At 42.2% G+C, this 23,086-nt stretch overlaps 1 protein-coding gene across 1 annotated transcript in view; it reads left to right on the forward strand.

The window, feature by feature from the left end:
- Window positions 1-23,086, forward strand: part of CCDC170 (coiled-coil domain containing 170) — a 371,660-nt gene that overhangs the window by 190,059 nt on the left and 158,515 nt on the right. Inside the window, exons 6-8 of the mRNA XM_073557682.1 lie at window positions 1,448-1,592; window positions 11,283-11,468; window positions 13,206-13,523. Of these exons, the coding sequence (XP_073413783.1) occupies window positions 1,448-1,592; window positions 11,283-11,468; window positions 13,206-13,523 (649 nt within the window). The remainder of the gene's footprint in view (window positions 1-1,447; window positions 1,593-11,282; window positions 11,469-13,205; window positions 13,524-23,086) is intronic.

The following is a 23,086-nucleotide window of genomic DNA, read 5'->3' on the forward strand; positions in this document are numbered from 1 at the left end:
TTATAGATGGCTTTCAAGGGTTGATCCTACTGACAGATTCCATTTAACTACAGCTGTTTGAGGATAATAGTTAATAGACTTCCTAAGAATAAAACATGTAATTTCATTATAATATAGAGATATTAATGCATTAGATTCCTAAAGCCTGAGCCACTGTTAATGGGTTATACACGGCCATTATAACCTTTTGCTTATTAAATACAAATGAAGTAAACATTTGTTCTTGTTTTTTTTAATTGACAAAGGCAAGTCAATCAAATGAAGCAAACAAGACTTGTGGCTCTTTCATGTGCAGATATAATTGTAAGGCTAAGTGCACACGTAGCAGAAAATTTCTGCTCAAAAACCTGACTCCCTTCCCAGAAACTGCGCCTTTTTTGTCTTTGCGTTTTCGTTGCGGCTTTTGCGTGATTTTTGCGTGGTTTTGATGCGTTTTTTTCCGGCGCGTTTTCAAAACGCATTGAACTAGCCAGAAACACGGAAAAATCCGTGAAATTAATGAGCATGCTGCGTTTTTTACCGTGCTGCGTTTTTTTTCGTGGTAAAAAACGCATCAATATGCACAAAAAATGCAAAATGCATAGAAATTAATGGGAAGCTTATTTTTAGCGGTTTTATTGGCAAAACCGCTAAAAATACCGCTAAAAAAACGCCGTATGTGAACACAGCCTAATTGCTTAAAGGTAGTCTTTCAGCAGGTATTTACGACCTCATCTGAGAGCAGCATGATGTAGGAAAAGAGATCCAATGATGTATCACTTAGTTTACCTGGTGGAGCCGTTCTGAAACAATCAGAGTTTTTAGATGTAGAATGCAACAGAGCTGAGAAATCTAGCTCCGCCAACACCAGACTCCCTATGTATATTGTCTATTGACAGTGAGCTGCCTTACCTTTAAAGAAGTTCTCTGACTCTCAAAGCTTGTACAAACAGAAAAAGGGGGAAAAGAATGGCACATCATAAGTGGAATAAAAACTCTTCAAGCTTTACTAAACATTCAGCTCATAAAAACCATGTACTGGTAATGGCATGGTCACTCTGACCATTCACCAGAAACGAATGAGAGTGACAATGCAGTTACCTGTATATGGTGTCTATGCGATGGACGTTTACTAAAGTTTGAATAGGTTTTTTTTATTCTACTTCGGATGTGCAGACGTTTTCCCCTTTTTCTACTTGAAGTAATTCAGTGATTCAGCAGATGGACTGACACCCAGTTCAATAAGACAGAGGTCGTTTGTTCATTTGCATGGTGAGCGACATACACCTTAATATTTTTTGATGAGCTTGTTCAGTTTCCTGTCATACACATCAAACTGAACATATGTACTGTATGTGTTACTACCTGTTTCATTGCCCTGTGATTTGAATTTTACAGATGTCTATAGTTGGCTGTTAGATTGCTATTATTATTATAATTATGAGAAAATATACATCTCCTTATCTAGAACCCTCATGACTCATTTGGAAGATAGCAGATCGGAGGCGTCTAGAAATATTCGGAGTCATGGTCAGTTTGTGACTCAATTGTCCTCAAGTTTGGGTATTGATATTATGGGAAAAGAAGATCCGGAAGTGATGATACTGTCCAAGGTACCAATTTTAAGAACTATGAATAGATATTGAGTATTACATGTAATTAAATGTTTCAAACAAATATTTGCAAGATAAGATCAGGTCCACTCACCGCGACAGCAATCCTCTCAGAGTACTGAAACAGACCCTATCACCAAAACTTTCTAATATAAACTAAAGCCACCACCTACAATGCCTATTTTACCACAGTCCAACAACCTGTATGTAAGCCCCCAACTCCTAATGCATATCTCAAAAAATACATTTTATAATGCTTCCATATCGAGATAGGCGATGTTGTGTGGATGACATAGGACATATCATCCATATCAATCAAGGCAGGAGGATGGCGATTGAGAAAATAGAGGTGACGCCGAGCAAGCCCAACGTCTCCCATCGTACCAGACTGTGCCATATGATGGAATAATAAAAGATTTTTTTTTTCATATAAAGAGGCAATTATGAGCTTATATACAGGTTGCTGGACTGCTGTAAAAGATGATTTAAAGGTGACAGGTTCCCTGTAAAGAGGACTTGCCACCCAATCAAGTCATATTTTATTCCCACTGGGAATGGGTCTTCTTTTTTATTTCCAGTAATCTTTATTGGATTTTAAAGAGTATTAACATACAAAAAAAGGGGGGAAATATAAAGGATAAGGGAAGGAAAGAAAAGGGGAAATGGGGAAACAGGGTAAAGAAAACCCCCTGTGAAGACAGGGAGACCCCCAGATGGGGGATAGACAGGCAGACATACAAAAAAAATAGCATGATTGCATAAGTGATATTGTCACTACTTATTAACATCAAAATGCAAAGGTCCTTATTACTGTCGGCTATGAATAAATAGACTGTATTACTTATAATCCACATCGATACCAGTAATGAAAATCAATATGCCAACATGACATAAATACTGCATATTTTGTTCATAGCTTTGCCTTGTATTAAACCCTACACAGCATAGATAGCGCTATACCTAAAAAAATCATATTATATCGCAAATACTATAAAAAGGAAAAAAAAATAACGGCTATAAATGTATGAATGGCCTGTCCCGTCTGGTACATCATAGATGGCCCTAAGACCGATTGGGGCAAAAATCGGTTCATTCAATGCTATAAAAGTGGAATAGGACTCCTTTAGCTTGACACAAATATAAACAATATTAGGATCGTTGATCCAGTAACTATCACTTAACTGGTGAATTATATACTCCAAAATTTAACCCCTCTAAAGCAGAGAACTACTATTATATTCCAATTCTTTCAAATTTCCGGCGTTTTCAATTAGGACGAAGATCCGATTTACGTGATTTTAAGAGTCCAGCAGAGGTTGTAGAAGTTAATATTCCTGCGCCATTCAGGAATTCAATTCCTTCCTCCGGTGAAGTAATAAGAATCATTTTGGATGCAAACTTGACCTGAAGATCAGAGTACTGAGTCCAATTGTAGGGAATACCGGCACGAAGGAGTTCGCTTGTTGTGGCGTGAAACAATTTTCTTTTTGTCCAGGTGTCTTTAAACAGGTCTTTTTAAAAGATAGGTGACCATAGGGAGATGAAGAAAATTTTGGCTATTTCAAGATATTTAAAAGCGTGTTCCTAGCCCAATTAGGGTAGAATGAGACAATGACATCCCTGGCTACACCAGGAGGAAGAGAAGGAGGTCGACGGATTCTAAAAGCTTTTTCAATTAAGTTGCTCTCTTCAATATTTGGAATTGTATGGTGAATCATAGAGAAAATGTAACTTTTTAATTGGAAGGTCTGAACTGTTTCGGGGATTCCTATAATTTTAACGTTATTTTTCCTTTTAAAATCTTCATATGCAGCCAAATTGTTTCTAAAGGAATCAATATCATTTTGAATCTTTTCCACGGATTTTGATAGTGTTGATAAGCTCTTAATTCCCTCAGTGCATAGGGACTCATATTTTGAATAAGGAGATTTTGCAAACTTGGATTCGAGAGATGAACTGACAGAAATCTCAGTAGAATTACAATGATAATCCTCTGCGAATAGTGACAGCGTCTTTTGAAAAATCCAAAGGAAAAAAGAGGGGGTCTCCAGCACCAAAATTAGTGAAAAAAGATAAAACTCACATTTATTAGGAAGGTTTTAAAATCATATTAATAAGCCACCATGATAGGCAAGGCTACTTACGCGTTTCAGACAGATATTACATGTCCTTAGTCATAGGTATATCTTATCAAAACTAGGAAGCTTAAATAAATGTCTATTGTGATTTATGGTTTATTGCTGTTTGTGCATGTATTCATTTATGTCTGCATACATATATTTCTTATTTATATGTTAACTTTGTTTAGCAGCATTAATTGCTTAGGTCTGACTAAGGTGGAGATAATTAATTACCTGAAACTGGGTGTTCACTCTGCAGTTTCCTCATGTATTCATTTATTTAACTGTCACACTTAGCGATGCACCAGCGATCCCGACCAGCGATATGACGCGGTCAGGATCGCTGGTGCATCGCTAAGTGGTCGCTAGTGAGCTGCCACACAGGCAGATCTCACCAGCGACATAGCAGCGGTCGGGGGTCGCTACTTACCTGTCAGACGAGGCGATCCTGACGTCCTCCCGCCCGCGTCCACGCGTTGCTCGTTGGCGCCACAGGAAGCCCAACAGGAAGCTGACGACGAGAAACGGTCCAGGACGTTCTCGCGCGATCAGCGATAATCAGTGGGGGAGCCGGTTGGAGGTAAGTATCAGACATAGCGATATCCCTAGCAATATCGCTGCAGCGTCACAAAACCAGTGACGTTATAGCGATATTGCTAGCGATATCGCTTAGTGTGACAGGCCCTTAAGGACATGTAATATCTGTCTGAAATGCGTAAGGTAGCCTTGCCTGTAATGGTGGCTTATTAATATGATTTTAAAACCTTCCCAATAAATGTGAGTTTTATCTTTTTTCACTAATTTTGGTGCTGGAGACCCCCTCTTTTTTCCTTTGGATTTGGATTTATAGCGCCAGTTGAACCGCACTGGACATCTCCTGGCATCAGACCGCTTATGGACTATATGGACACTGATGTACGGTAGGCTTAATATTTCTTTCTCTTTTTTTGTCTTTTGAAAAAGCTTTTTTATAAAGGCTTCAAAAGTTTTAGCTTGTTTTGTATCGGTAGTTTCAGTTCTAAGTTCGATCACTGCTTTTGAATCATTATCTGTAATGGGATTTTTCCTTAGGATTTTCACAGATAGCAAAAGGGCTTTAAGCATTCTAGCCATAAATCCTTCTGTAGGATATTCGTCAGAGGCAGGAATTTCGTCTATAAATGATGTGGTAGAAGTATTATAATTTGCGTCTAACTGAGTAGGATAATTTCCTCCAGAGTCAAAGTTATCATCTCTGACAATGTCTCCTGAGATAGAGCCTGAGGAGCTATATTCCCCAGAATCCGTGTCAGCAGTAAAATCGCTTCCTTCAAGTTCGGTCAACCCCGTCCTCTTTATAAAATCATCTGAATGTATACTTTCTAAGCCTTCCAATGAGTTGAAAGATCTGTATGAATGATTAGATGAAATCTCAGAATTATGGTCACAGTTAACTTCTTTTTCATCCCAGCATTGTATATCGACCTCAGACAGCTTTTCCCCCTTCCCTATTTCTGCCATTATCATTACCATCCACTCTAGGGAAAAACGTCGGCGCATCATACCTAAGCTTGCCATTAAAGTTATCCCTGAGTGGGAAAGACCTGCCAGGGTTGTGCAATGGAAAAGCCACATTTCTATCACTTCGTTTTATCTCTCCCACTGCTGCCAAATAATCTCTCCCAAAGTCACCACAGTTTGTCCAGCCTCCATTATAAGATTTCCCATCATTCAGGTCAATGGGGTATCCTCCATTAGTGCCCCTCCGCTACATAGCGCTACTCTCCCCCTCCAACACCGCCACCCGTAGCCGACTTCTTCCTCCTACTGCTGCTACCGTAAACACCACCGCACTTCCTGGGCTCCTGCCCCCAGCGCTGTCAAAAATTAAAAATGCTGCTCCCCACTACCGCTGACTCCGAGGATGCCTCCTCCACTCCTCCTCACTGTCTCTCAGCCTCTGATCTTACCGCGGGCTCCTGTCTGAGCTGTGTAGCGCTGCCTTTCCTCTCTGTCCCCGCCGCCTGCTGCTGGCTTCTTCCTTCTCCTGCTGCTGCTACAGACACCGCCGCACCTCCCTGGCTCTTACTTTTAGCTCCCTGCGGTCTCCAAGCCTTTGATCTCCCCGCTGGTTCTCTCTGAGGCAGTGGCTTCATAACGCTGCTCTTCCTCACCAACACGGCCACCTGTCTCCTCCTGCTCCTGCCGCCGATGTAAGAGCTGCTGCGCCTCCTGGACTCCTGTCTTCCTCTCTCTGCTCAGCTGAGGGCGCGCTGCTGCTCATGGACGTCGCTGACACCCACTCTCTCATGGTGACAGGCAATTGTCAAAGGGAAAATATGATTTATAAATTTAAACCTCCAAGTTGTTGTTTTATATATATATATATATATATATATATATATATTTTATACCATTGTAGTGTAAAAATGTACATTTCATGTTGCTGTATTGTTTATATATTATGTGTTGTTATGTTTCTGCACCATGTAATTGGTAGGAACAGTGCAATTTGGGTTATGGTCACTAGATGGGGGCACTACTTGGTAGATATAGCTGTAGTACACATAAGAGTTAACTGTAGGAGGGGTTAGCTGGGGAATAAGCCACGAAGGTCTTCCTGTATCAGTCAGTCAGGGGCCTGACCCCAGTGTGCTCGGGTGGGCTATATGTCCGAGCTGGCTATCTACCCTGTAACATTAAAGCATATACCCAGTCATCCAGGGCTACACAGAGAAGAACAAGGTACAGCAGAACCAGCAGTAGCGAGGAAAAGAAAGGAAGGAAGCAGAGGAAGATTGAAAGTCATGTAAAAGTGTACGGGCTGGTCACTACAGATTGTGGTGAATAGCTACGTGGGCTGAATCTCTGATATCCGTGGCGAAATGGGCAGGAGAGCTCTTTACTGTGGTGACGCTTTACAGGGGGGACACTGAGGGGCCGTCTGAGACGCTTTACTGTGATGGAAATGCTGGAAAGTACGTGGATGTGCTGTGTCCTGTAGTAAATAAAGTTGTTCAGTTAAGAGTTGCCCTGGACTGTGTCTCTATTCATTGGGATCCAGGATCAGCTTCAAGTCAACTCAGCAAAGAAGACGCTGACAGCACCGTGAGTACTGATAGTAACATGCAAGAGAAGAGGTACTGTTTCCTGTAGAAGGAGGCCAGAGTATACAATACCCGAAATACGACTACTGCCCTGGCCTACCTTTACAACTGGCGTAGTCGGCAGGAGACCGACACCTTATAATGCAGAGGAACCGCAGGAAGAGATGAAGATTCAATTGTGACCAGTGAGGAGATAAAAGGAGATGCTGAAGAGAAATTGGATGTGACCAGTTTGACCTGAAGAATGTAGGTTGAAGATACTGCAATTGTGAGTAAATTACCAGATGTGACTGAAGAAATAAATGTAAAAAAGACTGTGATTGAGTCTGATAAAGTGAGTAAGAAGATGGCAGCCATGAAGGTGGAGGACTTTGGCTCCAAAAAGGACTGTAATGACACCCTTTGTGGGCGTGACGGTGCAGCAATGGTGCCAACAGATTTCTGTCAACATCTCCTGACCCACCCCGAAGAAAGAAGGAAACACGCCCCCTACATTAGGTCCCTAGGCAATGGGTGGAGAGGCCCGAAACGGCCCTGCCCTGTAATGGGAGTGGCCCAAGCAGGGATATCCGGGTGCAGCTGCCTGACGCCAGTACGAGACGTGATGATGGCGGCGATGCATCACTGCTGCGTCCTCCACTGTCGGGGTATTGAGCGAATGGAATGGAGGTTGCGGAAGGAGATTGAAAAGGCAGCCCGTGCACCTGTGGGATGAAGTGGCGGTGGAGGAGAAGATACCTGCAGTGAAGGATCCTTGGCAACTGCCTGGACCTGAGCCTCCACAACGCCAGAGTGCGGAGTGTCGTTTCTCCACGCTGGAGCCAGGGATTGCACCAGTGGACCATCAGCTAAAGGATCGTGCTATACCGGAGTCACATGGGCATTAGCAACGTCAGGAGCCAGAGCGGGAACCTAGATGAGTGACGGAACCTTTGTCAACGGAGCTAGTTCCACCACAGTGGGGACCGGAAATGATGCCCACCTCCGAGGAGCTGAAACCGGAAGAACAGGCTGCACAGGATCTACACTAGCGTGGGATCAGGTGCGCAGCCGCGCCCATGGAGGAATCTGACATCCGCGGGGTGGAACTTACCAAATCCTCAAGTTCCTTGGCAAACAGTGTGCAGTGGTTGATGATGGAGGTCAGAACCAGCCTGAGTGGGATGGGAGTGAATGGTGCCACGTGACCAAAAGTGTCTACGCGACCGGTGAGTGACCTTCGGTCCATAAATCTGAGGATAGGTTACACCGACAATAGGCCCATGTCAGACACCTTTTTGGCAGCAAACATGTCTCCGGCCTCCGGGGTGAATCAGAGTCCCAAGGTGTAACCTGGTCAATCATTCTGGATCACAGATATTATAGCCCAGAAAAAGGCAAGGGAGAAAGAAGTGTGGGCTCAGCTGCTCCAATATGGGGAGGGTGCTATGGCTGGGCGCCGCTCCCATGGACAGTTGGTCTATACTAACATAGAAAGAGGATGCGGTTTTATACGGGAACCAGGAATAGATGCCAAAGTTTACATCAACGCTGCCTCCGTAAAGCATGGTAGACCACTGGCAGAGGGGGATTGGATCTCCTTCAGAAGGGAAGATTGTCTCTGGGGCTACTATGCCATAGCCATGACGTTGTGCCAGGAGGATGGCAGTCCTGTATTACAAGTGGACCCTACACAGGCACAGTCGGTCCCATGCGGGTCGTCCGCCTCCAGTACTACACCTGCTTTTCCTTGGCAATACCGGGATCCTGTGGCTCCAGAGTCCTCTTTGGCCTGTACTAGGGCCTGGAATTCTAATTACAACGCGACACGAGATGCATGTCGATGAACTTCACCCTTCAGCTAGTAATTGATAATAACTTAAGTCATGCCTGTTGTACAATATTTGTTTTTTGTCCAATACGGGACTGTTCTGCATCCCCTCAGATGAAGAAATCCTGACCTGCTCTCAAGAGAAAGAGCAGTGCGGCCGTAATGGCCAAAAGTAATCGTTACTGTGTAAAACATTTTTTTTTGTTGCAACCGTTGTGCCCCTTCTGCTGAATAGCAGAACTTGACTCTTAACCGTTGTGGATTCATGGACTGATGGACCACATGCGACTGCAGCAGCGAACTGCGTATTGAAAACAGCTCGCATATGGGTCGCGGGACCGAGCAATCGTTAAAGGGAGGGGGACGACTCCCTTAAGGGTAACATACCTGAGGGTACGCGTTTGTACAATAAAATGAATGGACTGTCTCCATGCATCTACTTTGTACATACCGGCTAAAGTGGATGCTCTCCTTAAAGGAAGGGGGATCACCTTAAATTATCCTAGGCCCAACTAGGAGGGTCATTTGTGTTTTATAGGACACTGCCTGAGGACTGTCTGTGCAGGTGCTTGTTAAAAGAATATATATATAAATAAGAAAATGAAGTGGACATTCACTTCATATAAATCTAGCTCATATTGAGCTGTTGTATATGTCTGTTCTGCCTGCGTGCAGTATCCACTGTAAAATAGTAAAAGTTTATTATAATTGTAGCATTGTCAGGGACCACAATGATTTAAGGAAGGAGGAATGTAAGGGGGTGAGAGTCTTACCGCTTTAAACCTCCATGTTGTTGTTATGCATATATATATATATATATATTTTTTTTACTGTTGTAGTGTAATAATGTTTATTCCATGTGGCTGTATTGTTTATATATCATGTGTTGTTATGTTTCTGCACCATGTACTTGGTAGAGACAGTGCAGTTTTGGTTATGGTCACTAGATGGGGCACTGAGTCCACTACTTGGTAGACATAGCTGTAGTACACATAAGAGTAAACTGTAGGAGGGGTTAGCTGGGGAATAAGCCATGAAGGTCTTCCTGTATCAGTCAGGGACCTGACCTCTGTGTGCTCGGGTGGGCTATATGCCCAAGCTGCCTAACTACTCTGTAATGTTAAAGAGAATGCCCAGTCAACCAGGGGGTACACAGAGAAGAGCAAGGTACAGCAGAACCAGCAGTAGAGAGGAAGGAAGCAGAGGAAGATTGAAGGTTGAAGGTCACCGTTAATGTGTACGGGCAGGTCACTCTAGATTGTGGTGGATAGCTATATGGGCTGTATCTCTGATGTCCAGGGCAAAACGGGCAGGAGAGCGGTTTACCGTGGTGACGCTTTACATGGAGGACACTGAGGGACTGTCTGAGATGCTCCATCCCGCGGAAACACTTAGTGACGAAAGGAGCAGTGAAGGGAAAGATGAAGTATTGTGCCGTCTTTACTGTGATGGAAATGCTGGAAACTACGTGGATGGGCTGTGTCCTGAAGTAAATAAAGTTGTTCAGCTAAGAGTTGCCCTGGACTGTGTCTCTATTCATTGGGATCCAGGATCAGGTTCAAGTCAGCGCAGCAAAGAAGACACTGACAGCACCATGAATACTGATAGTAACATGCAAGAGAAGAGGTACTGTTTTCCTGTAGAGGGAGGCCAGGGTATACAATACCCGAAATATTCAGCCATGACTACTGCCCTGGCCTATCTTTACACACACATACCCATATGTTTTTTTCTAGGGAAATGACTAAAAATCCACCATGTGTTGGCATATCCTAGAAAAGAGAAGCACAGCCTTATGCCACATAGCTTGTAGTTTTATGCTTTTATCAATGGAAATTTGATCTGCCTCCTCTGAGGTGCATGGAGTACACCACCTGGACTGTACATTTCCAGATAAATATAAGTCATATTGCACGCATACCTGCAGGGTTGCCAACTTTTTTTTCTGGACAGCTTATCAAAAAAGCACAGGAACACAATATTTTTTACAGACACATTGGAAAAATGTAATAAATCATTATGATTATAAATGATCCATGTCTACAGCCTATAATTCTGATATGAAGACATCAGCAGCATACACTGTAAACTGTAAAATAATGATAATTACACTCATATAATGAGTAGCAGTTTCTTCTTCAAAAAATTCATGGATGCTTTACATTTTTTTATGGACAGAGCAAAAACGTGCCTTATTTTTACCTCCTGTCCTGCAATTTCTGGATGGTTATCAACCCTGTTCCATTGTGTAGATTTTGCTCCTCCGGGGGGGTCCTTATATACATGCATTATAAAGCACTCCAGTGTTATAATTCACATAGCTTTACACTGCTGCTTTGTCGTCCTCCAGGCGTCATTGTCTGCATTGTAAATCCTCATATGTGTTTTCAATTAAATTTACATCTACATTGAGATGCAGATTTATCCATTCATGCATCTTCTCGAAAATAGTACAGATCACTTCTCAATGAAAAGAGCATTTTGCAGATTTTAAAATCCGCAGCGCTTCCTACAATCTTCACATTTTTTTCTGCAGTAAGTGAATTGGATTTTGATTCACTGCTCTGACTTGGCTCACCCTTGCCTTTCCAGTGATTGAATGGGTATAAGAATATTATAATGCCTACTTATAAGCAACACTACAAGCTTAGCACTTTTTTTTTTTTTTTTTTAGGCAGGTGAACTCTATAAGGAGAATTCTACATTAAAAGGTAATATATTCACTCTCGAGGAAACCATTAATGTCAATGAGACAGAATCTAAAGCCAGCCGAGAAACCATAATGAAGCTGGTCTCTGAAGTGAACAGAGAGAAAAAAAAGAATATTTCATTTATCCAACAAATAGAGACCCTGCACAAGGTTTGTATGATCTCTGTGATGAATTATGGTTTGGAAAAAGAGCAAGTTATCACATTCAATGTATGTAAGGGTGCTTTCACATTGCGTTCCGGCACCCGTTCGATGGCTCCATCAACAGATGTAAGCGCCGACGGGGCTATAGACTATAATGATGCCATCAGAACAAATGTGGACCCTGCCTTGCATCATTTTTGAGCGTGTATGCCTACTGGAGGCGGACACTCAGACGTAGTAAACTGATGTAGTAAAATGAAGCACAGCAGAGTGCACATTCGCTCTGTTGGCACCATTATAGTCTATAGTTCCATCAGTGCATGCGTCTGAATCCCGTTTATATTCTTGAAAAGCTACCGTACTTTATAGAGAATATTCTTTTAATGCTTTATTAATATTGACTTTCCTGAAAGAGAGACATTTTATGTGGATGACTTCACCAAATTTTTAGTTTGCTATAATTTCTAAATATGTTATTCAAAGGGATAAAATTGAAGCTGAAGGCTGCTTTTCCAAACCTTGATGGCTGTGATCTAGAACCATCTATTTCCGCTGTCAGGCATCAACGCTCTGACCGTGCAAGTGGCGCTGATTGCAGAGTAGGCGACTCTGGCGTAACCACTAGGCAGCCTGTTCGCATTCTTCTCTGGCGCTTGGTGGGGCATGTTATGGCCAACTGCAACATCATTGTAGTTTGTGTATCTTGAGCTGGACAGCCTGTATTGTCGCCCAGTTAATTATAACTTTTTGTATATTAGGTCTTGATCTTAGGTACGGTCAGCAGTCCACATTCTGAGCACACCGCTATATTTAAATTTTCCCTTGACACTCAGTTCTTGCCTGTTGTAGGTTTTCATATAGACGCTGGTGCACTTTATCTCTTTCCCGATCTTAATATTGGACCTTCCTTCAATTCACTACCCCATCAGTCTAAGCCTTGGATTGCTATTTTTTGCTGACCATGAACTGATTTAATTCCTTATTTGCCTCACCATTCTGTCTCCAATTTCTTCTACTTGGTTCAGACCTCAGCTATCCTCCATACCATGTCATTGCCACCTGATTTTGTCTATTGATTTAACTTTTGTGGTACTGACACAGCTATTCTACTGACAACTTGCTTCTCCAGCCCACAGCAAAGCTGGAGTCTTTGTGACAAAGGCCGGATTCCTGTATAGTAGCAAAAGGGTTAAAACAAAGGTGCTATCTGAAGCCTGTTAAACAGAATAGCTACCACAAAGACTGGCCATGACAGGTCTCTTAAGAGTTGTCAGATTTCCACTCACAGTCTATAGCAGCTCTGTACACAGTAGATTGAAAATACTCAAATTGCATTACTCACACTACTGAATCCCAGCAAAAAATATAATTTATATTGAAATTTTGTTGCCATTTAATATCTGTGTTGGTATGTGTAAATGATGTTTAGCTAACCCCTTTCACTATCTTTTTTTGTGATATTTTGTACTTTTGTATGAAAATGGCTCTCTTATTCAGCTCAATGGACGAGTAGGACAAAGAAGGTGGCTAAATTTGTATTTTTTTTGGTAAGGATGACATAAAGTGCTCCATAGTGCAGAAGAATAATAATCAGGCTTGTTCAACATAAACAGCCCCACTGCTGGCAAAAATTTAGATGAGAGCGAGCATGTACAGTATACTCAACCCATTTTAAGAAAACCTTGTTTGGATTGTGTAATAAGAAAATAAATTATTTGTCTCATTCTGTTGTGCTAATTTCAGAATTTAGAAAGTGTTACTGATGCCAAGAACACTCTTGAAAAGGAGATTACAATCCTCACTGATAGGTTAAATGCATCACATCGAGCCTGGGAGGCCAGCAAACAAGAGCTAAACCAGATAAAGAAGAGCACAACCGAACTAGATGTGACATTGAAGAGTACTGTAGGAGAGGCCAAAGCATCAAGAAGCTTGCATGAATCTTTCAAGGAGGAAATTGTAGCTGCTCTCAGTCGGGACCCTGTAACTGTGAAGCCAAAAGAAGAGGCTATCTTGGAGAGGATTCGTGACTTGTGCAACAGGACAGAAAATAAACAAATAGTAAGTTTGTTTCAACAGCAATTATACTATAGTATTACAATGTATCCTTGTGTAATATAGTTGCCATGAAGATTTAAAGGGAACCTGTCAGCAGGATTGTGCACAGTAACCTACAGACAGTGTAAGGTTGGCACTGTTATACTGATTAGAATGATACCTTGGTTGATGAAATCCATCTTGTGGTTGTTGTTTAATCTTTATTTTCAGTTTTGAGTAAATGATATGCTCATGCTCTGGGGCAAGCCTGTGGGGGGGGTCTTCATGTGGTGTTCTGATTAGATATTCATCAGTATGACTTCTTGCTAGAGAAAAAAAAATTCTTCCTCCAAGATGGCACTGCCTGTGCACGCAGTAGCTGTTATCGGAACGCCAATAGCTGCTACTGCTCATTCGCGGCCAGTGCCATTTTCAAACTGATTTTTTTAGTTAGGAATTTAAGGATAGCATCAATCTAATGAATTACATACACATTATAGATGCGATCATGCTGCAGCACAAAATGGAAAAGGAAAAAAAAATCTCCAACGTGTAATCCAATAAAATCAATTCTTTTATTCAAGACAATTAAAATGTATGTATCAAAAATACAAATGAACAAAGGAAAGGAAAGATGGGGTCCCCATAACAAACAACACGTTTCAACCTCTTGCGGTCTTAGTCATGGTATATAGTCATATTTTTGATACATACATTTTAATATGTCTTGAATAAAAGAATTGATTTTATTGGATTACACACTGGAGATTTTTTTCCTCATCCATTTTTCATTGTGAACCACACCTCTGATCAAGGCGGCTGTGTGCGTACTCAGAGAAACCTGCAGAAGACTGGTGAGCTGACTATTTTCCTTTTCCCTTTTACCTATGTCATTAATTTCATGCTGCAGCGTAGGCGTCATGGGCAGCGCCTGCCTGTAGAAGGGGATTTTTTTCAATATCTATATACAGTATAATATTCATTATGTAAACTAGGGGGCAGGTCACTGAGGGATCAGTGACCTGTCAGAAGCCATACTGATGAATACCTAATCAGAGCACTACATGAAGACCCCCCACAGGTCACCCAGAAGCACGAGCATATCATTAACTCAAAACTGAAAATAAAAATTAACAACCACAAGATGGATTTCATCAACTAAGGTATCATTTTAATCAGTATAACAACCTGACACTGTCTGTAGGTAACTCAGCACAATCCTGCTGACAGGTTACCTTTAAGTATATAAACTTAAACAGATCTCTCCGGGCAACTGGTAAACCAGATTTGTCCATCAGACTATCAGATAGCAACATGTGAATCCAGTGGTGATGTGCTTTACACTGTTTTAGCCACTGCTTTGCATTGTTCATGCTGATCATAGGCTTTTGTGCCTCTGTTTAAAATGGAACTGCACTTTATTATTATTTATTATAGCGCCATTTATTCCATGGCGCTTTACATGTGAGGAGGGGTATACATAATACATACAAGTACAGTAATCTTAAACAAAACAAGTCACGAGTGGTACAGGATGAGAAAGGACCCTGCCCGCAAGGGCTCAGAATCTACAAGGGATGGGTGAGGATACAGTAGGCGAGGGTAGAGCTGGTCGTGCAGCGGTTTGGTGGATCGGTGGTTACTGCAGGTTGTAGGCTTGTCAGAAGAGGTAGGTCTTCAGGTTCTTTTTAAAGGTTTCCATGGTAGGGGAGAGTCTGATATGTTGTGGTAGAGAGTTCCAGAGTAGGGGGGATGCACGGGAGAAGTCTTGTATGCGATTGTGGGAAGAGGAGATAAGAGGGGAGTACAGAAGGAGATCTTGTGAGGATCGGAGGTTTCGTGCAGGTAAGTACCGGGAGACGAGGTCACGGATGTATGGAGGACTCAGGTTGTGGATGGCTTTGTATGTCATGGTTAGGGTTTTGTAGAAGGGAAAAACACTGTGAGCACAACTTAAGTAATGGTGCTAAAGGTTAGGTTCCCAAACCAAGTAGTTATAAGTTAAAAACCTAGCACTCAACTTTAGGATATTCAGAAGAATATTTATTGTAGTACGTAAAAAACGTTTCGGTCAAATTTTTACCTTCAGTTACTTATAGAGGCCAGTAGATGAAGGAACATATGCACATATGTTGTTTACTGGGGAGATCCATCCCACAGCCTTGTGTCAGCAAGCAGCTGGGGCGGGACGTGCCTCCAGACACAGTATCCACTGCATGGTTAGGGTTTTGAACTGGAGTCTTTGGGTAATGGGGAGCCAGTGCAGGGATTGACAGAGGGGGGGGAGGCCGGGGAATAGCGGGGGGACAGGTGAATTAGTCAGGGAGCAGAGTTTAGAATAGATTGGAGGGGTGCGAGAGTGTAAGAGGGGAGGCCACAGAGCAGGAGGTTGCAGTAGTTAAGGCGGGAGATGATGAGGGCATGGACTAGGGTTTTTGCAGATTCTTGGTTGAGGAATGTACGGATCCGTGAAATATTTTTGAGTTGAAGTCGGCAGGAAGTGTAAAGGGCTTGGATATGTGGCTTGAATGAGAAATCAGTGTCAAGGATCTTTTGTTTCCATCCTCTAGCATTGTAGCAGCCTATATGGGATTTCTGTTATCATACACAGTATATATATATATACTGTATATATATACAGTATATATAGCAATGGCAAAAATAAAGAGATCACTGCATAATTTTCAGTTTGTCTGATTTTTCTCTTTACAGGTATATTTTTGAGTAAAATGTAAATTGCTCTTTTATTCTATAAACTACTGACGACATGTCTTCGAATTTCCAAGCGCTAAATTTTGTATTTATTTTCAGAAAATGAGAAATGGTCAAAATAACAAAAAAATGCAAAATGCAGTGCTTGCAGACCTCAAATAATGCGAAGAAAACAAGTTCATAATCATTTAGAAACAACAATACTAATGTTTTAACTCAGGAAGAGTGGTGTATCTCTGCACATGCACCTGTCCCTGGGATTACGTGAGAAAAAATAAATGTGAAATGCGGGTTCGTATCAGTGAATACCTTGAGGACATTAGGCACGGCAGAGATACACCACTTGCACGTCATGTTAATACTGTACACGCGGGCGATCAGGGATGTATTTCATTTCGTATCATAGGGATCATCCAGCCCTCAGGTATATTGCTCATTATAGTCATAATTATGTTTAATATAATGTCAATAGTGTATTCTTTTAGGGTTAGGGTATATTTGTGCGGCCGCTACCTATATTATCCCTTTAGAAAATAACTCATAGACACACTGACTAGCCACTAAAACAAGCTCCTAAGCCTCCCTGCGAATATACCCTAACCCTAAAAGAATACACTGTTGTCAGGATACTAAACATACTTATGACTATAATAAGCAGTATACCAATATTCTAAGACATATACTGACTAAGCAGATTTTAAAAGTGTTTTCCTTTAAATAGTCTAATTAAAAGTTAATTTTCATAGTCTTTAGTTAGGGTTTATTTACCTTTGGCAATTTGTGAATATATGTATGATTACTCTACGCTGACTATCTGAACAGCATCAATTGTTAATAATCTTGAGTCTAGAATGACTTAATGAACAGGTAACTTTTTCTAGTTTCATCTGAGTTCGCTTTATGATATGTTTTGGTCCTAGAAGCTAGCCCTTTCTTATACATAAAGAATGGAGAGACTGTAATGTCCATATAGGTGTAAGGAGGTGGCAGGTCCCCTCAGTTGCACTCCCTCTTTCTGTCATGTGACCCCCCCATGCACTTCCCATGTATCTAAGTGATGTACCTGTATGGTTATATGTGTGTCTTATATCTGGCAATGTATTGTACTATACTATGTATGTTCTCCTTTAAAGGGCTATATTTAGTTAGGGACAGAAATGGTTAAGGTGAGGGGCTGGGTCAGCCGCAGAGAGAGAGAGAGAAAGCTGCTGTTTCACTCCAGAACTGTCGGGATCGTTGACCAGTGCAGACGTACAGACAGACGGGGCATTGCTAGACCCCACAGATGGGAGAGGTCTGTTGCTCCGGGCTAAAGATCACCAAGGACTAAAAAAGGACTACAACACAGACCCTTTGGACTTTAGAGGGGCCTTTGCTGAAGGGGTCTCAGGCGCCAAGATTCCAGTGGTTGGACAACTGTGATCCTCAGCTGCTGTGGTCGTTGTGGGTATGACTGCAGCAAATGTCAGGGCGAGAGCAGGAAATCCAGAGTTGAAAATTGTCTTTTATGTCCATCCTTCATCCTCTGTACAATAAAAAAGTTACATTTTCCCTGTTGGAATACAGCTGCATCTCTGGACTCCTAATTGCCTGGACTGCTGTGGCCGAGGAGAGAAGGTTACTCTGTGGAAAAGGCTAAATTCTTCCCATACTGCATGTACAAGGGTTGTCTACAGACTATATTTAGTGGGTGAGCTCAGTCCAGACTACTACCCCGGTGCCCCTTGTTACATGGGGACCTACCCGGTGACTTTTATCTTCCCCTTTAGCTTGGGGCTGTTTTTTTCTGCTTTGATCCTTGGCATATCTGTCTTTGATCTGATTCAGTAATGTAAATCTGCTCCTCTCTAATCTGGTCACTTGGGGGTAATTTACATAATGGGTGCTAATTTTTGCACCTGTTCCCCTTCATGTTACTTTGGGAACATCCCTACTTAGATTCCCTGGCCCTTACTGGCTCTAGGGAGTCTATTCGTACTCCATCACTCGCATGGTGGGACACATTATGCGTCTCACTGATGCACATCTGGTTTGACAATCACGGCATCATATCCAGTATGTATAATGGAACACATGTGAGCTCCATTGATGTATTTCTGGGTCCAGCAGTGAGATCAGGGGACTTCTGGCTTAGGTGGAGTGCATTTACACTCCACTCCTGTACTTCTGACCTCAACTCTCCAATTCCATTTGGCATGGAACGCATCTGCGCGCCAATGACGCACTTCTGGGTTGCAGAGGCGAGAGTCTTGAATCAGAAGACGGTGAGCAATGCATACTCATCTATTTAAGTGGCTTCTTTCGCTATGGAAGGTATACACTTTTATCCAAGTGGAGAGAGATAGATGTCTCCCATTGGTCCCCTGAGATACCCTGGAGAACGCAGGGGGGAAATGCGTTGGTACAAGCTTTTATGATAAGTGTTAAACTTCTCTTTATAGTGAAACCTCCACCAGGGGGAGCTGGTGAGGGAAGAGAGGTTACACACAAAGAGCAGCAACCCTGGGCAACAGCACAGGTGCCACAGGTAACGAGAGAGAATAGTCAGACAAACCGAGTCAGAAACTAGCAGGAGCAGACGTACCAGAAGGAGCAGCAATACACGTAGTCAAAATACCAAAGCCGAGAGTCAGAAAACCAGAACATGAGCACGGGGTCCAAAACATGAGACGAAATACGTGGTCGGGGTACAAGCCAGGGAGTCAGATGCCAGAGAGGGAACGTAACAGCAGAGACGAATACCAAGAGACGGGGTCAGAAATCAGTCCGGGTCATACACGTGAATATCAGTCAGAGGCAGGAGGATCACCAGGGTGCAAGGGTCAGCGGCTCTAAACTGCAAGCTTGAGCTATCACTAACACTGGTCAGCAGGCTGTGAGGGATTGAAATAGCCCAGCTAGCTCCAGAACGAGGCTGAGGAGATTAACCCCCGCATGACCAGTCCGGAGTGAAGACAGCAGAAGATAAACTCCGGACTGGACCATGACACTCTTATTCCATTTTGATTTGGAAGCACGTGTATTCACTATGGCTATCTATGATCCCAGCTGGATATAAATTGGGAAAAACTATCATGATGATTGTTTATTTTTCTCTTATGCTCTGATTGGGAAGAACTTGTATGATAGCCTAAATTTTCATTATGACTTTCTGTTGGTCTAGCTGTATATACAGTATATTGTCTTATGGATATAAATGCTTACAGTAACTATGAGACCTGCTGTCTGAATCTCTAATTTTGTTCTGAGTATTACATCCATAACTTATTACCTTATTTATTTGACTAGAACCATTGGATATATCTATATTATTAGCCCATTTCTATAAGATGGTCTTATGACTGCCTGGTTTACTAATCACTATGTGTTATATATAATTGGGTACTCTGATCGCCCATTGTGGTGGAATTGAATATCTTTTTCTCATACAGTGTTATTGCCTATTTTCATCTCCTTATATCTTCTGTTGTATTCTCTACACATGGGTAGCTGACCACTGTGTGCAAAATAGGGCACCATCATCTCTTTAGCACAGAGTGGATCAGTCCTCATATTTATGGAGTATTACTTCCATCATTATATCTTGTTTTAGTGCTTTATCAGGGTATTTAGGGCTGCCAGCGTTGAGCGGGGGGCACTATACCATTTCACAGTAGGGTGCCAACCTCCACAGTCAGGCAGGGAGAGGCAACAGGGCTCATTAGGGTGAGTATAGGTCCCTATTAATCTCCACTCTTGATGTTTAATTAGAAACATGTCTATTGAAGGCTGTTAGCCATTAAAGACATTTTTCATTCTAGTATAAGCATTGTATCCATACGTTTGCCCATGGTATCCCAAGCAGGCTGTTTATTGCACTATTTCTGCACTTTATTTACAAATTGGGTATCCTTCAGCAGCATGCAGGAACAGAGTTAGTAAGTGTTTAGATATTTTTCTTACTATAAGGGCTCATACTCACATGCGAGAAACTCGGACGAGTTTTGCACATCAATACCCGACACTGCCGCTGGCACTCAGGAGTGGAGCGTTCAGCTGCATAGAAATACACGCAACTAAACACTCAAATCGGAGCGCCCGCGACAGTGTCGGGAATTGACGTGCCAGACTTGTCCGAGTTTCTTGCATGTGAGTATGAGCCCTAAGAGTATATCTCTGGTATTGGACTATCATTACCTGTTTCATAGGTTCATACCCTTATTTCTTGTCTTGCTTTTTGTATTAAGTTTTGTGGGGATTTGTTTTGTTTAGTTCTTTTAAAATTATCAGTAAAAGTTATATTTTATATGGTCATTTTTTCTGTTTATTTCTACACATGAGACCATGTACTTTATTAGGTTTTGTCCTGACAGCTGCATAGAAATACATCAATCTGTAACTGTCTATACTGTATAAAAAGAAAAAAATGAAAATTTGCCTGGGCAGGAAAGGCGTTAAATGGCTTGATCCTGAACTGGTTAAGAAAACAATTGCTGCAAAAGTTTTTATCTTTTTGCAAATGTAATGATATACTGTATCAACAACAGTTAACCTCCCTCCAGAAACCACTGGAGCCATAGGCGGAGGAGGACATGACTTGGGGATGGGTGGACCTTTACTCCTGCAGCTTTTTTGGTATAGTGGTGTAGATTTTAAGCAAGAGTGATGTTGCTTTCAGAGTAAGAAGCCCAGTATGTTTGTGCCTGGGTGGGTTACTGTGAGGAGGGTGGGGCTTATATAGAGCAGGAAATCTGTCTCTCTCCCTCTTTCTTACACAGGAGGAACAGGAGGAAGCATGTCTGCAGTTTCAGGGAGTATAATACTGGGGTTATCACCTCACACGACAGATGATAGGAGGACATTCACCTCAGACATCATGTACCAGTGTAATATCAGCTCCTACATCATATCTGGGATCAAGACTACCTCAGAAATTCATTTAGCTGCCATGTTCCCTCATGTGCATGCTACATTTTCCTCACAGACTGTGAGACAACTTCCGTGTGACCTCCCTGCAGACATGTTTGATATACTACTCTGCATTCACCTCAGACATTGTGTAGTGTGTACTAGGGTAGTATCAGCTCCTACATCATATCTGGGATCAAGATTACCTCAGAAATTCATGTAGCTGCCATGTTCCCTCACTTATTGCAGAGGCAGCTTTTGTGTGACCTCCCTGCAGACATTTCTGATATACCACATTACTGCTGTATTATACAGAGTCTTCATGAGTTCTGGGTTTATGTATGATAGGACAGAGCAGGGACACATACAGTGTCTGCAATTACTATGGTGGAGCTGGGCAGTCACATGTATTAGAGACACTGGTGAGAGTGGAGCAGTCCGGGGATGGTATATGTATGATGATGAAAGGCTGCACTTCATGTTAGTGCACTGTATACTGACCCTGCTATGTGCTGATTATCCCCCCTTCCCAGTTATGGAGTCTGATGATCTGTATGTGACCTCATCTCTGTTACATACTGTGAGGCTGGGTGTACAGATCCAGTGTAACCAGGTTATTCACTAGATGTGGTATATGTGTAAAGGCTCTATTCCTGTGCTGTATACTTAACCTGTACCACAGGTCTGTATACATGATATCACTCCTTACTCTGCTATATACGGATCATGCTGTGTATAGACATCCTGTGTCTCCAGGTCATTTTCCTTGCTGTACATATAATCTGGACGTGACTTCCAGCTTAGTGCTTGATTTCTGTAGCTATTGCTGCCTTTAGTCCTCTTATGTTACATGCTGTCTTGCCAGATATATCCATCCTGTTTCTGTATATTGTCTCCCTCATATGTTGCATGATCAGAGAATACCCACCAAGAGCTTATTTTATATTACTTAAGATGGTGGATAGCACAGGCATGAATGGTTTATGTTTTATCATGTGTAAAATAAATAATCGGTGTGTAACTCGGCACATTTGAGTGGGCACTAATAACTCCGCACATGGCGGGCAGTGAGTGGGCACTCCTAGTGTGATGCTGCACATTGCTCTGGAAAACACATCATGGGCCCAGTTTTCAGCCCTGTCTCTCGTCTATTGTAATTGTATGTAGTAGAGTGACTGACTGGGATACAGAACTTGCAGTTTTCTGCTCACACACCTATGGCTGCAGGCAGCTTATATTAGACCTACATATTTCTTACCATTTATGTGCAGCTGGTGATTAGAGTCTGTCTGTAACTGCTGTAGAGGAGCAGGCGGCTTCTCATTTATGGTTACAGCATATAACACAGCATTGCCCATCTCTGTCTATTTCTAGACCTTACGATGGGATATTTTCCTTTATTAACCTGTTGTATACCTTGGTTGTAAACCTGCATGGTTTTCACCCTCACTTATCCCACATCTTGTGCGGTTGGAGGGGTCCTTGAAGTTGGTTAAATATGGTCTTGGGGATCCAATGGGATATGGTTTCCTCCTTTTGGAATTTAATATGGTTCTGGATCTGGTGAAAGGTGGAGGGGAGTTTCGGCAAGGGTTTGTCGGATCCCCAGGAAATTCAAGTGAACATTGGAACCCTTGTGGTTATGGTGCTCCCAAGCTAGTGGGGTAACGGCTGGGAGTAATTGTTGGTACATTTTATGTTCACTTTATGTATGGTAATCACCAGATTTTGGGAGCTTCAATGACTCCTACCAGCATGTTAATATTATTTATGCTTTGATGTTCTATTGTATATTTGTTTTAATAAAGAATAATAATTAAAAAAAAAAAAGGATCGGTGTATACCCACCAAGTGCTTATTTTATATTACTTAAGATGGCGGATAGCACAGGCCTGACTGGATTACCTGGAGCCTGGTGGTTGGGGGGGTCCTTGAAGTTGGTTAGAAATTGGTCTGCGGGATCTATTGGGATATGGATTCCTCTTTTT

The sequence above is a fragment of the Dendrobates tinctorius genome, unplaced genomic scaffold (assembly GCF_039654945.1).
Source record: "Dendrobates tinctorius isolate UK_male_01 unplaced genomic scaffold, ASM3965494v1 ptg000250l, whole genome shotgun sequence".
In the NCBI taxonomy this organism is placed as follows: domain Eukaryota; kingdom Metazoa; phylum Chordata; class Amphibia; order Anura; family Dendrobatidae; genus Dendrobates; species Dendrobates tinctorius.